This window comes from Nicotiana tabacum, chromosome 1 (assembly GCF_000715075.1).
Source record: "Nicotiana tabacum cultivar K326 chromosome 1, ASM71507v2, whole genome shotgun sequence".
NCBI lineage: Eukaryota > Viridiplantae > Streptophyta > Magnoliopsida > Solanales > Solanaceae > Nicotiana > Nicotiana tabacum.
In genome coordinates, this window is record NC_134080.1 from 26,036,983 (window position 1) to 26,050,779 (window position 13,797).

Below are 13,797 nucleotides of genomic sequence, written 5' to 3' on the forward strand. Positions count from 1 at the left end.
GCTGGCAACGACCGTCTCAGCAGGAGCGATCCCGCTCCGGTTCCCGCAGCCTATCGATTTTCAGAAACCTCTCTCAATCTAAATATCGCGTTCGTCCGTTTCAAATCTCCATCGGCATATTCCGTCAATGGTTCCTAAACTACATATGGCCTGATTCCTATAAGACCAGGGATATGTAGGCGGCTCAGAAACCAGAGCTCGGTCAGAACTCCGTTCAAATCTCCACTTCCGATCAAAATTGGCCATCTTATCTTTACCCGACAACTCTTTCATCCTTCCCGGGTAAAGAGGGGCAGCTGTTGATACCCAATTTTTCCCTAAGTATTTTTTACACTCAAAATACTTTCAAAATAACATATATGTGCATACATAAGCATGCCCAAGTATTTTGGTATTTTTCCCAAATTTTTGAAGATTTTCAAAACCAATTTATTGTCTATTTTAGTAGTGCAAAATCCAATAATTATCTGGTTTGTTTTTGGCCTTTCTCCGATGGGTTTTGGTTCGATGGTGCTATGAACACCATTATTGATGAGTTTCACAGCCAGGTTTCTCCTACTTCTCACTGGTTTCTTATGAAACCCTGATCTCTACCCAGACCTCTTAAATATCTGTATTTTTTAAACGATTTTAACTCACACCTTTATGTTTTACACTACTCTCTACTCGATCTTTACGATTGCTCAAGTTTTAAACGTTTTGTTCCTTTTTTTTCAAACTAGGTTTTCTGAACCCCTCTTCGAAATCACTTTATCTTCTGATTTTGAGTACTATATGTTTGTGTTTATATTATTTGCTTGTTGTGTGATCTTCTGGGTTATTCTCCGAGTTCTATGCTTTAATTTTGTTGTTAGGGTTCCAACCTTCTACTGTTTCTGTGATATCTTGCTTAGGGTTCTCTGATTTTCGTGCCTATTGTGTTTAATAGGTCTAATTATTCACTGTTTACCAAATATTTTGCTGATTCTATGCATCTCTTCGAATCCCTGATTTTGTATATGTTTTCCTTAGAAGTTTTTCACTGATTTTGAATCACTTCCTTATTTGTGAGATGATTTCCTTACTCAGAACTAATTCCTTGTGATTTTAGTCTCATCCGTGATTCTTTGACTAATTTACAGAGTTAATTTATATTTTTACCATACTTATGCGCAAAAACATACTTTCAAATATTTAGTATATATTTTCCTTACTTGAAATATTATGTATTTGGCCCTTATTACATGTTGCATGCTTTACTACTCCTATTATGGTAGATTCAGTAGTCTAAGTGATTCTTTCCTTATCTGATATAACTTGTACCCATTCGAATCATAACTCCCTAATTAAAAGGAGTTTGATCCTGTGATTGATTCCAATTGGTATTGCTTCTATAATTGTGTACTTGTTTTCAAAACTATAAATACTCTACCCTCTATTTAGCATAACAGACGAACAAACACATTGTTCTGAACTCTCTCTTACACACACAAGCATACTCACTGTTCTCTCTTGCTTTCCTACACATTCTCGCTCACTTCTCTTATTGACTATTGGTTACCTAGTCGGCTAAAAGCCAAGAATGAGTAACTTGTTACTCTACTGTTTTATTGCTCTATACATTGCTTCTCTCTTGGTCTGCACACTACTGCTCTACTTCCCTGCACACTACTGTTCTATTATCCTACTCTTGACTGGTATGTCTGCTATTTGATTTATAACTTCCAAAACAATATGTTTTTATGCATATTGCACTTTCTCTTATTTCTTTTATGCTTCTACTTATGGTTTTGCTGTTTTCATTGCAATTAGCGTGCCTCTTTGCTAGTTCATTAATGTGATTACCCATCCCTTAATTCAGCATGTCTACTGCTTCCCTTACTTGTTTAATACAGTTCTTCCTTACCCCTAACCCCAGTACATTATTAGCATGTAGTCACGACCCTTCCTAGCTACTAAATGATCCTGAACCTCTTCCATGAGCACTTTGGGATGAAATGTGTTGTGACTGTTTAAGTTTCGAAATGGTTTCTCTGATGTCTATGTATGTGCAACTATTCTCTTATATGTGAACTACTTGTCCCCATTTCCCCTTCTCCTATTTGTGTTTGCTTCCCTGAACTATGTGTTATATTCTAGTTCTGAGATTGTCCTACTCACCTTCTTACAAAACTGTCACATTCTTCTATTGTTTTTCTTTCAAGAACTGATTCTTTATGGATCATTTTTAAACTGTTTTTTTTTCTCAACTCAATTTCCTTACAACTATATCACGCACTCTCACTACTCTTAGAGATTAGGTTCTACCCCCTTCGTGTAAGCATTGCTTTGAGTACCTCTGAGTACTCACTGAACTTTGATGCACAAGGCTGGTAATTCCACACTGCACTTGTTCAATATTTTTTGGTAAATGTTTGGGTGCTGGTATTGGCCAGGGACCCAATGGGGCCTTAGGGAGCTTTGCCGCACCCAGACCATGGCAAAGGTTGTGAAACTCGAAAGGAGTGAGGTTGGAAGATTGGTCCTGGCTGAAGGCTCCTTATAGAATAACTTCTTATTTTTTATTCTTTATTACTGTAATTCGGCTATCCTCGATTTGTAATAATTTGTAAACGAATGATTGGGGTCGAATAGTGAATATGGGAGGGGTCATGCATGCTTAGTTCAAGTAATGGGTAGAAAACATGCTTATAGGACTTCATTTACCTACTTGCGCAATAGATATCATGTATAGGACATGCATCTCACATATTAGTAATCCTGTTTTAGGCTCTTTACTTTCAGTCTGTTATTATACTCATTTTGTAATCACGATTAGTTAATAACCAACAAGTAACTATTATAAAATTACTGCTGCATTCTCATTAGCATTTAGAGACCATGTTTTAGGAGCTTCTATGTGCATTAGACATCCTGTTACTTAGGGTTTTTATTTTTTTCTGAGTTACAATTGTTGAACGCCTCACCAGTATGTTTAATCTAATAATACAAGTTTGGTTAACTGCGTCCTTTTAAAACTGAAATTAATATGCATGTTCACCCCTTTAAGGTAATTAGGCAACACAACTACGCCTAGACAAACTTTAGGCATAATAAGAATCGATTAATCATGTTTTAATGGTTTAAGATCAATCAGCCTCTTATAATTTTGAACTCTGCTGCTCCCATTCTTGCTGAAGTTCACTCTGTTTTTTTTTTAAAAAAACTCCCGCTTTATCTGGAAACAAAATATTGAAATTGTGCATCTATTTACTCTCACTGATTTTCTAGTTCTTGTTCTATTATGTTTTCAAACTACTGGGTTATCATTCTCTACCCAGAATCGTGCTATTTTGAATACTTGTCCAACACCTCGTCAAGCTACTGTCACTATTTGATTTTCAAAAATCATGCTTTAACGATTTTTTTTATCTGTCGCTAAACTCAACTGTTGTTATCTATTCCTGTTTTCTGAAAACTCCTATCTTTGAGACCTTAAATATGTTTGAGACATGCTGATTACATGTTTACTTGTGGAGGGATCTGTGAGCTTTTTATTTGCCTTTGTGTTCCCTTTATGTGTAGTCCTACTTGCTATGTATGTCGCTTAGCATTTTGTCCTTTAAACCTAAGGGTTCAGCCTAGTCCCTACCTTTAGGATTAGTAGTCCTAAATGCCTCCGGTACTGATAGGATTGGGACGGGTAATAGCATGCAATAAGTAACGATACCATTCCGCGCTTTAATACCTTAACGGGGTGGAAAGGGTAGAATATGGATATGATTACCGGTACGCTAATATCAGGTGCGACCCCTCTTCTAAGGAGTGATTGCTGGATATTGTATTGATGTGATCCATATTATTTGTAAACCTAGGACCCCATTCCCTTTACTTGTTAATTTTTAAGTTTTCTTTTAAAACTAATTTTCTAAACTCTCTACTTCTTCAACTCTTAAACTTGTTTGCAAAACTATGTGAAGCCCTTTGCTTTATTTTTCTACTTGTCTTCTTAAAGTCACAATTGTAGCATGGCCGGGACCACACTAGTGGATCTTGAGGGATGCCTAACACCTTCCCCTCGAGATAATTTCTAGCCCTTACCCGAACTCTGGTTTTCCAACTCAAACTCTTATAAAAGGTGTCCTAATGCACTATAATTATTAGGTGGCGACTCTTCAAATTCCAAACCCCAATTCTCGAAAGGGAATAGAGTTGTCCTCCCAATGTCGTATACCCGATTTTGACCCATAGGAAAAGGGGGTGTCGACACTTACTTTGGGTTTTCCCACCATTTTGACCATTTCGGATGGCTCCATGGCCTGGCTAGGGTCAACTTTTCAAAAATTTACCCCTAACAGGCTGAATTTTGTGCTTATATGTCAGTAAATAAGCTTCCTTACTATACCACCAGTGTATTTTTCTGACTGGCTCAATCTTTAGGTGCAACATTGCCTTAATAACATGAGGGCAGGGTATCATAGACAAGTCCCACAGTCTACATGTACATCTATTTTGTTCTATATTCACAGTATGTTTGTCTCCACCTTATGTGATATCATTACCATAGTCACCATTGAAGTTCAATTTGCAATCATGTGCTATTAACCTATAGTCATTGTAAAGCTTCATACTTTGTGGACTAAAATTAGCATTCTAACTTCTAGTTTTGTCTTCATATTCAGCCGCTCTTTCCATTACCTTGATCCTTATTTTCTCTAACATCTTGATAATTGGCATCTGTCTAGCATTCAGAGTCCATGCATTAAAGGATTCAGTAAAATTATTATCCACCATTAGATTCTTACACTGAGTATCAAAGTAGGCTCTATACCATGCCTTTTGTATATATAGTTTTCAACTCAAAAGATAGTTTTACTTTTAAAAATCTTAACACGTACGATAAATTTCTTGACAAGGAGAATATTATAAACGTAAAAAAAGATAGTATTTTTCGTCTATTCATGTTTATATTTGTTATAAATAGAATTCTATTTAAGGTGAATGTCTATATTTTAGAGAGATCTTAGAGATTTTATTTGGTGACTAAGTTACTCTTTCCCTATAAATAGATGAGTCTTATTCCATTGTAATTAATCCCAAATCAATAAAAACTCTCTATTTTTTTCTGCAATATTCTTCTTCTTCTTTTATTGTTTCATAACAATATTTCAATAATAGAACAAGCCAATGTATGCCCACACATATTTTCTCTACTAATTTCAACATATGAAAGCTTAACGCTCTCATATATTAACCTTTCATATGTTGAAATTAGTAGAGAAAATATGTGTGGTCATACATTGGCTTGTTCTATTATTAAAATATAAACATGAAGACACGAAAATACTATCTTTTTTACGTTTATAATATTCTCCTTATCAAAAAATTTATCGTACGTGTTAAGATTTTTAAAAGTAAAACTATCTTTTGAGTTGAAAAACTTTCAATATATTTATCGTTTGGTCACTAAATTTTATCCTGTGGGGGGTGGTTAAAAAAAAATCTCAAGAAAAATCATTAAGAGGTAATCACAATAGTAAATTAATGGTTAAATATGTTTGATCTTTTTTTCCTCTTAAAGGAGTAACAAATTACTAGAAAATGGAAAATTTCAAAGCGTAAGTCATAAGCAAAGTAACAATTTAATAAGCCCAAACAATTCTAACCATTTATGAAAGATTTTCCAAATTAAACCCAAAAAGGAAAGAAAGCCCAACAAACTACACAAAACAACAAAAGCCCACTCCCATTATATACATACATTGAACCTTCCCTCACAGAATCTCCATTCGCTAGGGTTTTTAAGATTAGCTTCACTTCACTTCCCCTCAATTATCTGCCGCATTTTCTAGCTTTTTCACAAGTTCCCAACTTTTCATCTCTCTACATTCTTCACTTCACAATACCTTTCTCATAATCCATTTCCATGGGTTCTAAATTTTAGGGATTTTCAATTTTCTAATACATATATTTGTATCTCTATATATACATTCAGCAAAAGAGTGAAAAAATGGCAACTTTAAACCCATTTGATCTTTTGGGTGATGATGCAGAGGACCCAAGTTTGTTTATTGCTCAGAAAGAGGCTGCTCCGGTTGCTGCTGCTCCTAAGAAAGCTCCAGCTAAGGCCCAAGCTCAACCGGCTAAGCCAGTTGCCAAGTTTCCCTCTAAGCCCCTCCCTCCTTCTGAGGCTGGTAATTTTTATTACACCCTTTTGATTTTTGTGTATATATTTTAATGGATTTGAGTAGTTTCATGCTATTTATTGGTTCACATTACACGGGGTCAGTGAATTAATACAGATATTGTAATCTTATGTTGTAAAGCTGCAGTCTTTATTTGATTGGATAAAGCAGTTAGTGAGATACCGCTCTGTTTTGGTTTTTTGAGCAATTTCTTTTGTCTCTCTGTTATTGTTGTTGAGTGGCTGTCAGGAAAAATTTATGTGGTTCTTTCAAGTATTTGTTGTTTCTTTGCCCTTAGTTTAGGGTAAGACTGCCCCGACTGTCCTACATAGTATGTGTTTGTGTCTCTCTTACATGGTTGCAATTCTAAGTTGGATAGCTGGATTGTATTAGTCATAGTTCTTTTCAAACTATTTAAGCATTTCAATTTTCCAATTTGTATGACATTATTTCCTTGTAGGATTTTCAGAAATGTTTGAAATTATTAAGAATTTGAACTTTGATCTGATGCTTTTCTCAGTCTACTAACTTTTCAACCATTATGTTAATATTTTTTGTTTACCATTAGCATAATATTAAGTTATATTAGCATCTTAAATTCTGTTTCAAGTGCAATCTATTATATAAAACAGAAAGGAGGGAGTATAATGCTCCCATTGCTCATATGTGCAATGTTCTTTGAGCAGTGAGGGAGTCCAGGTATGAAGGCCAACGAGGAGGAGGCCGTGGAGGTCCGCGTGGAGGAGGTCGTGGTCGCGGCGGACGGGGACGTGGGTTTAACCAGGATTTTGCTGATGGTGAGAATACCTTTGGTAGCAATAATGGTTTCTCTGGAGTGTACAAAGCACCAGAGGATGGAGAGTCAGGAAGGTCCTTTGAAAGGAGGGGTGGTGGATATGGTGGACCTCGTGGGGGATTCCGTGGGGGACGCCGGGGCGGTTTCAACAATGAGGAAGGTGCAGAAGGTGATCGCCCACGCAGAGTGTATGATCGACGAAGTGGAACTGGACGTGGGTAAGTTGTTTTGCTGGAAATTCTTTTGAATGACCAAATCCACTTTCCATTTTTTGGTTTGGGATGGTTCAAATGATCTTAATATTTTTATATTGACAACTATTGGTTTCTCAAATGCATGATATTTATCTTTATCATTCTGTATAGGAATGACTTTAAACGGGAGGGTGCAGGTCGTGCGAACTGGGGAACTCCCACAGATGAGATTGCACCGTGAGCATTTTCATCTCATTTGGTCTCCTAATCATGCTTTCCCTTCCCCTCCTCAAATGACAATAATTGTTTCTTATTTAATGGTTTGCTCTTCAATTGTCAGGGAGACAGAGGAGCCTGTTACTGAAGGAGAGAAGATTGTTGATCCTGAGAAACCAGCTGGGGAGGAAGATGCTGGAGATGCCAAAAAGGATTCTTCTGCTGCCGCGCCAGAAGAGAAGGAGCCTGAGGAGAAAGTAACTGTTATTTTTTTGTTTCTACATGAGTTTCATGTTTTTTTTGGCTTTTTTATATTACCCAATGTCTTGTCATGCAAATTTATATTATACCATACTACCCAACCTTCTTATTGAAGGGGAGCCTTGGCGTAACCGGTAAAGTTGCTACCATGTGACCAGGAGGTCACGGGTTCAAGCATAGAAACAGCCTCATGTAGAAATGCAGGGTAAGGTTGCGTACAATAGACCTTTGTGGTCCGGCCCCTCCCCGGACCCCTGGGCATAGCGAGAGCTTAGTCTACCGAACTGCCCTTTTTTACCCAATCTTCTTATTGGGGGTAGAAGGTTGGTGTAGGTTTCAGCATTCAGTCTCTTGACTGTGGTGTCACTTATATCAGTTTGGGAAAGGAATGTTTGCACAATTTCCATTTTAGTCTACCCACTTTTTGGAGCCTTTCAGACAGTCTGTAATTAATATTGTCTAATGTGAGGTCTTCTGATGCATTTCCTGACTGTCTTTATCCTGTCAATACACCGGGAAGCCCCTTGGGATTTTATTATGGAATGAGAATTCAGAAAAGTATCTGCAGCTGTGGAGTTCTTTCGTCTTGTGCATTGATTAAAGCAATTTACTTTTTCAAATGTCAAATTTAACTGTTTATATCTTGTCTTTTTGCTGTGAGTAAATAGTGTAAAGAGGATCCTACGTTTGACTTTCATATTTAGATAGGGAGCTTTTACTTCTGTAAGTAGTTTTTTAATCAGCACCCTTTAGTGGTCTGTTCTAATGAAATTTCATACCTTTTTAGTACCCTTTCATACTTTTAAGATCAGGACTATAGCAAAGCAACCACTAACTGAAATTTTGAGGTAATTGTCACATAGCATCAACTGTTCTTGAAGTTTCTCCTCGGTCTCTTGTTACTACTTGAAAGAGAGCTGGAGAACTTTAAAGATGGTTTGTCCTTGTGATAAATTCCTTTTGGCATCAGTGATTATTTGCTACAGCTCCCACCTGCCAAGAATAAGTCCCAATGACGTAGCAGTGAACCAACTTTAGAGAATAGAAAATTTACTGAGATTATTCTTTGTTTCAACTGGGTCCCTCGCTTTAACTAAGATTTTAACTGGTGGAGGCCTGATTGATTGTTTGCTTTTATTTGTTATTTCAAGTTTTTTTATGAAGAATGGCATGGTACTGTAATTGACAGTACCTGCAGATCAGTATAATAGCTAAAATTGAGTTGGTGTACTGTTCAACGTTGATATAGACTTACTTTGCAGGAGATGACCCTTGAGGAGTATGAGAAACTACTAGAGGAGAAGAGGAAGGCTTTGCTGGCTCAGAAGCCTGAAGAAAGAAAGGTTAATTTGGATAAGGAATTTGAATCCATGCAACTTCTATCTAACAAGAAGAATGAAGATGATGTTTTCATCAAATTAGTAAGCAAATAGTTGTTGCTATTTTATTGTTGCTTTGATGTCGGTTATCAGGATCTTAATAATGCTGTCTGTTAGTATATTAATCAAGCTTGCAAAATTGTTGTTGTGTCAGGGAGCTGAGAAAGATAAGCGGAAAGAGGCAGTTGAAAAGGCCAAGAAGGTAATCTACTTTTTTTTTAATTTGCTGCGAATTCTAATGGATTGATATGGGACCACAGTATCTGGCCACATTATTTCTTGTATCTTGTTTGGTTGCCAAGAGTCTGTACCATTTCTGTATGATCCTAATTCCTACTATGTATGTACTCTTACTTTTTATTTTCAAGTTCTAACATAACAACTTGCGTCCGGGATTGGAACATTGTTGTATCCACCTTCGCTGTGTCATACTAATCTTTCTCCCAAGGCATTTGTAGGGAATATTTTTGTCTGAGGGATTCTATATACATAAATAGGCTGAGGTATGTATGCTTGGGGCTTGCCAAATCTCTATGCTTGTAACCTCCTTCTCCTTCCCCTCCAAAGGCCATTTTAAGATCAGGGTCCAATATTTTAAGAAAGGTTACAAGCACTTCATGAATTACATGGAAAAATTTCATATTTGAGGCTTACTAAATTGACTCATGCAGCCATTAATCTACAAGCATTTCAGTAGTGAGCAAGTTGCAGAAAGAAAATAGTAGTATAGACTTTCTTGTTGCTGTACTGATTCGACTTCATTGATTTGCAGACTAAAAGCATAAATGAGTTTCTGAAACCCGCTGAAGGGGAAAATTACTATCGAGGTAGGGGACGTGGTGGCCGTGGTGGCCGTGGAAGAGGTGGCTATGGGGGTAACGGTGGTAATGGTGGTAACAACTACAGTGTTGAAGCCCCTAAGATTGAGGATGTTGGCCAGTTCCCATCTTTGGGTGCCAAGTAAGGTTCTGCAGAGCCAGCCATCTGAGCTCGTTCTCCATTTCTGCTTACTTGTATGCTCAATGATGGCAGATCATCTCTCCAACTCTTTTTTCGGGGGCTTTCATGTATTAGAATCATCTGAAAACTTTATTGTTCTTTTTAAGAGTGTAAATTTAGATGTCTCTTCTGGGGTTTTACACCCTTGGTCTTTCTTGACTTTTGACATGCATGAATACCCTTTCCCTTCATAATTAGGCTTTAGGTCCATTTTTGATTTAGTTGTGGGATCATTTTTGTTTTTGAATTTTATTAAAAACAATTTTGCTCCTTTGCAGTCATTGTTCTCATGGTTGTGTGTTTTTCTTGTTTACACATTGTTTTTCTCCTTGGGTAAAAGCCGTATAACTCAAATAGAGAAGCCTGGACAAGTAAAATGGATGTTCTGCTTATGTTTTAATCTTGAAAATTCACTAAGGTTAGTTAATCCGAACCCCTAGAGTGAGATCGTGATTCATCTGGATTTTTTATCCAGTTCGTCACTGTACATTAATCCATAAACCAGTAAAATTGAATGTCACTATTCGTAGTATCATCCTATTTAAAGTGCTGAAAGTAATTTTTCTTCTGTACCGTTTTTCCTGAAAGTTTAGTATTTTGTGAAGATAAATTGTTCGTTTTTTAATTGCTTAAATAAAATGTATTTCTGTTTTCTTTGAAGTTATAATTGACATTAAGTTTTTGCTAACAGAAGAACGAGCTAATCTCTAAAATTAAGTTGGGAAACTTATCTCAAAAGACATACAATCTCTTGATATTAAAATTTGCAATTATCTAAGATAAAGCATTATGGATGCAAATAAGAGAATGACCAACATAGAATATACCAACTAATGGGCGTTGGGGCTTATTTGTTTTTGGTGCACTCAGTATTTGCAAAGAATCTTATTAGTATTAGTGATATGTGTGGGTTTTAGAAAATTCTTTACTCTAGAGAACTCTTAATAATCAAATTATATACCAGCATTGAAATGAAATTAATACGACGAACACAACAGAATGGATATAAAGAACTCGTATAACTCTGAACTAATTTCGAATTTTGTTGTTGTCGATTGTTGGATAGAACAAAAACTAGGTATGCATATAACTTCTTTTAGCTATTTTGATTTTTTAATCCTAAACTCCATCATTCTTTTTTGTGTTTGTAATATATCCATGCACTCAAGGGCATTGACGGAGCTAGGGGCAAAAGGGGTTCACCACACACACACATATATATAATATATATATATGGAAAAAAGGCAATTGTCTGGCAAGATCCGACTAAGCCAATCTTGATTCTCTCTGAATGCTTCAAAGAAAGAGTCAGCCAGGAATCCAACTTATGCGCTTGACTTCCTTGCTGGATGTGGAACCCGCATGTACGATTTTTAGGGGGATCCGGTCGGAAAATCTGCCGGCGCCCACCCGACTAGAGGGACTGAGAAATTAATTGAGTACAAAACTTATCTTCAAGATTTACCTTATTCTGATCGTTCAGAGGGCGATCGCGGGGTCACTGAATGAAGTCCTCCGTTTCTTTCGGAGGTGCTGACCCGCAGCGAGGTAGAGATGACTAAGCCAAATAACTACAGATCCAACTTCCAAATCCACCTGCGGCTGTCTCATAGCTCCTTCCACGCGACCAAATATATAAAGAGCTCAAACACAACCAAGCATGACAAATGTACTATCAACTTCACTTTAGAAGTAAAATTTGCTCCTTTCCCTTCTTTTCTTTCCTATCATGCAAACCCCATAATTGTATCTCTTACATCTCCTTTTCTCAAATCCCAGATGACAATCCAGACCTACAAATATTTCCTTCACTTCCATCCGAACTGGTATCCCCCAGTAACGTAATAACACAATCAAAATTTTCAAGAAATGGCCACTTCCCGTACAAAACCAAACATTCTGAGCTACCTGAAACTAACGATGTGGTATTATCAAACAAGAAAATTACCAGTTATATTCGATGTGGGGATTTAGATTCCGCGCTTAGAGTTTTCGAGAGCATGAAGGTTAAGACAGTAATCACATGGAATTCAATCTTGGCTGGGTTTTCAAGAAAACCTGGGTATATTGAAGAAGCTCGCCAACTGTTTGACAAAATTCCTGAACCGAATGTTGTGTCGTATAATACTATGTTAGCTTGCTATATGAGAAATTCTGATATCCAGGCTTCTAGGAATTTTTTTGATCAAATGCCGGTTAAAGATGTTGCTTCCTGGAATACCATGATTTCAGGGTTCTCTCAAAATGGGCTGATGGCTGAAGCGGAAGAGTTGTTTCGGGCAATGCCAGTGAGGAATGAGGTTACGTGGAATGCTATGGTAGCTGGGTATGTTGAGTCTGGGGAACTGGAATCAGCCTTGGAGTTGTTTAAAGAAGCTCCTGTGAAAGGTGTGATTGCTAGGACGGCGATTGTGACGGGGTATATGAGATCAGGAAATGTTGAAATGGCGGAGAAGATGTTTCGAGAGATGCAGGAGAGGAGTATGGTAACTTGGAACACCATGATTTCGGGTTACATTGAGAATGGGAGAGCAGAGGATGGTATGAAGCTGTTCAAGAAAATGATGGCATCGGTTGTAAAGGCGAATGACTCGACTTTGAGTAGTCTCTTACTAGGTTGTAGTAATTTATCTGCATTGAAATTGGGGAAGCAAGTTCATCAGCACGTCATGAAGTCCCCTCTGTACTTGGATATGACGGTGGGGACTTCATTGATCAGTATGTATAGCAAGTGTGGAGTTTTGGAGGATGCATGGAAATTGTTTCTTGAGATGCCAAGAAAGGATGTTGTCACTTGGAATGCAATGATTTCAGGGTATGCTCAACACGGGGAAAGCAAGAAGGCCCTTCGCTTGTTCGATGAGATGAGGAGTAAAGGAATAAAACCAGATTGGATAACCTTTGTTGGAGTTCTATCAGCCTGTAACCATGCAGGTTTTGTCAATCATGGTATTCAGTATTTTGAGCAAATGCAGAATAATTACAGAATTAAGCCAAAACCAGACCATTATACTTGTATGGTTGACCTCCTTGGACGAGCTGGCAAGCTAAATGAGGCTGTGGATTTGATAACAAAAATGCATTTCAAACCCCATATATCATTATTTGGAGCACTTTTGGGTGCTTGTAGGATCCACAGAAACTTAGAAGTGGCAGAATTTGCTGCCAAAAACTTGCTTCGCCTTGAACCTACCAATGCAGCAGGATATGTTCAACTTGCTAATGTTTATGCAGCCAAGAACCATTGGGAAGGTGTTTCTATAGTTAGAAAGTCAATGAAAGAGAACAAAGTTATAAAAACACCGGGATATAGTTGGATGGAGGTTGGAAGAGTGATCCATGAGTTCAGATCAGGGGATAGACTTCATCCAGATTTGGAAAGCATACACATGAAACTAAAAGATCTTGAGAAGAAAATGAAGGTGGCGGGTTATGTGCCTGATCTTGACTCTTCATTACATGATGTAGCGGAGGAACAGAAAGCGCAGCTACTTCTATGGCACAGTGAGAAATTAGCAATTGCCTTTGGTTTAATAAAACTGCCACCAGGAATGCCAATTAGGATATTCAAGAACCTAAGAGTTTGTGGAGACTGCCACCAAGCCACTAAAGTTATATCAGCAATAGAAAATAGGGAAATCATTGTCAGAGATACAACTAGGTTTCACCATTTCAAAAATGGAGTTTGTTCTTGTGGCGATTACTGGTAAACTAGAGAGAGAACAATTTTAATAGCAAAAGTTTCATTCTTTATTCGATAAAAGGAAAAATGTGTTTTTTCAATTGCGAGATGAAACTACTTCTCTACC

At 37.3% G+C, this 13,797-nt stretch overlaps 2 protein-coding genes across 2 annotated transcripts; both read left to right on the forward strand.

The window, feature by feature from the left end:
• Positions 1–5,736: 5,736 nt before the first annotated feature.
• Positions 5,737–10,267, forward strand: LOC107823283 (RGG repeats nuclear RNA binding protein A-like). The gene is made up of 7 exons (XM_016649911.2): positions 5,737–6,152; positions 6,830–7,157; positions 7,305–7,370; positions 7,474–7,606; positions 8,873–9,031; positions 9,144–9,191; positions 9,762–10,267. The coding sequence occupies exons 1-7, from the start codon at positions 5,969–5,971 to the stop codon at positions 9,951–9,953; spliced, it is 1,110 nt and encodes a 369-aa protein (XP_016505397.1). The 5' UTR covers positions 5,737–5,968; the 3' UTR covers positions 9,954–10,267.
• Positions 10,268–11,555: 1,288 nt separating this feature from the next.
• Positions 11,556–13,771, forward strand: LOC107823281 (pentatricopeptide repeat-containing protein At4g16835, mitochondrial-like). Its single transcript, XM_016649910.2, has one exon. The coding sequence runs from the start codon at positions 11,656–11,658 to the stop codon at positions 13,696–13,698; it is 2,043 nt and encodes a 680-aa protein (XP_016505396.1). The 5' UTR covers positions 11,556–11,655; the 3' UTR covers positions 13,699–13,771.
• Positions 13,772–13,797: the final 26 nt, after the last annotated feature.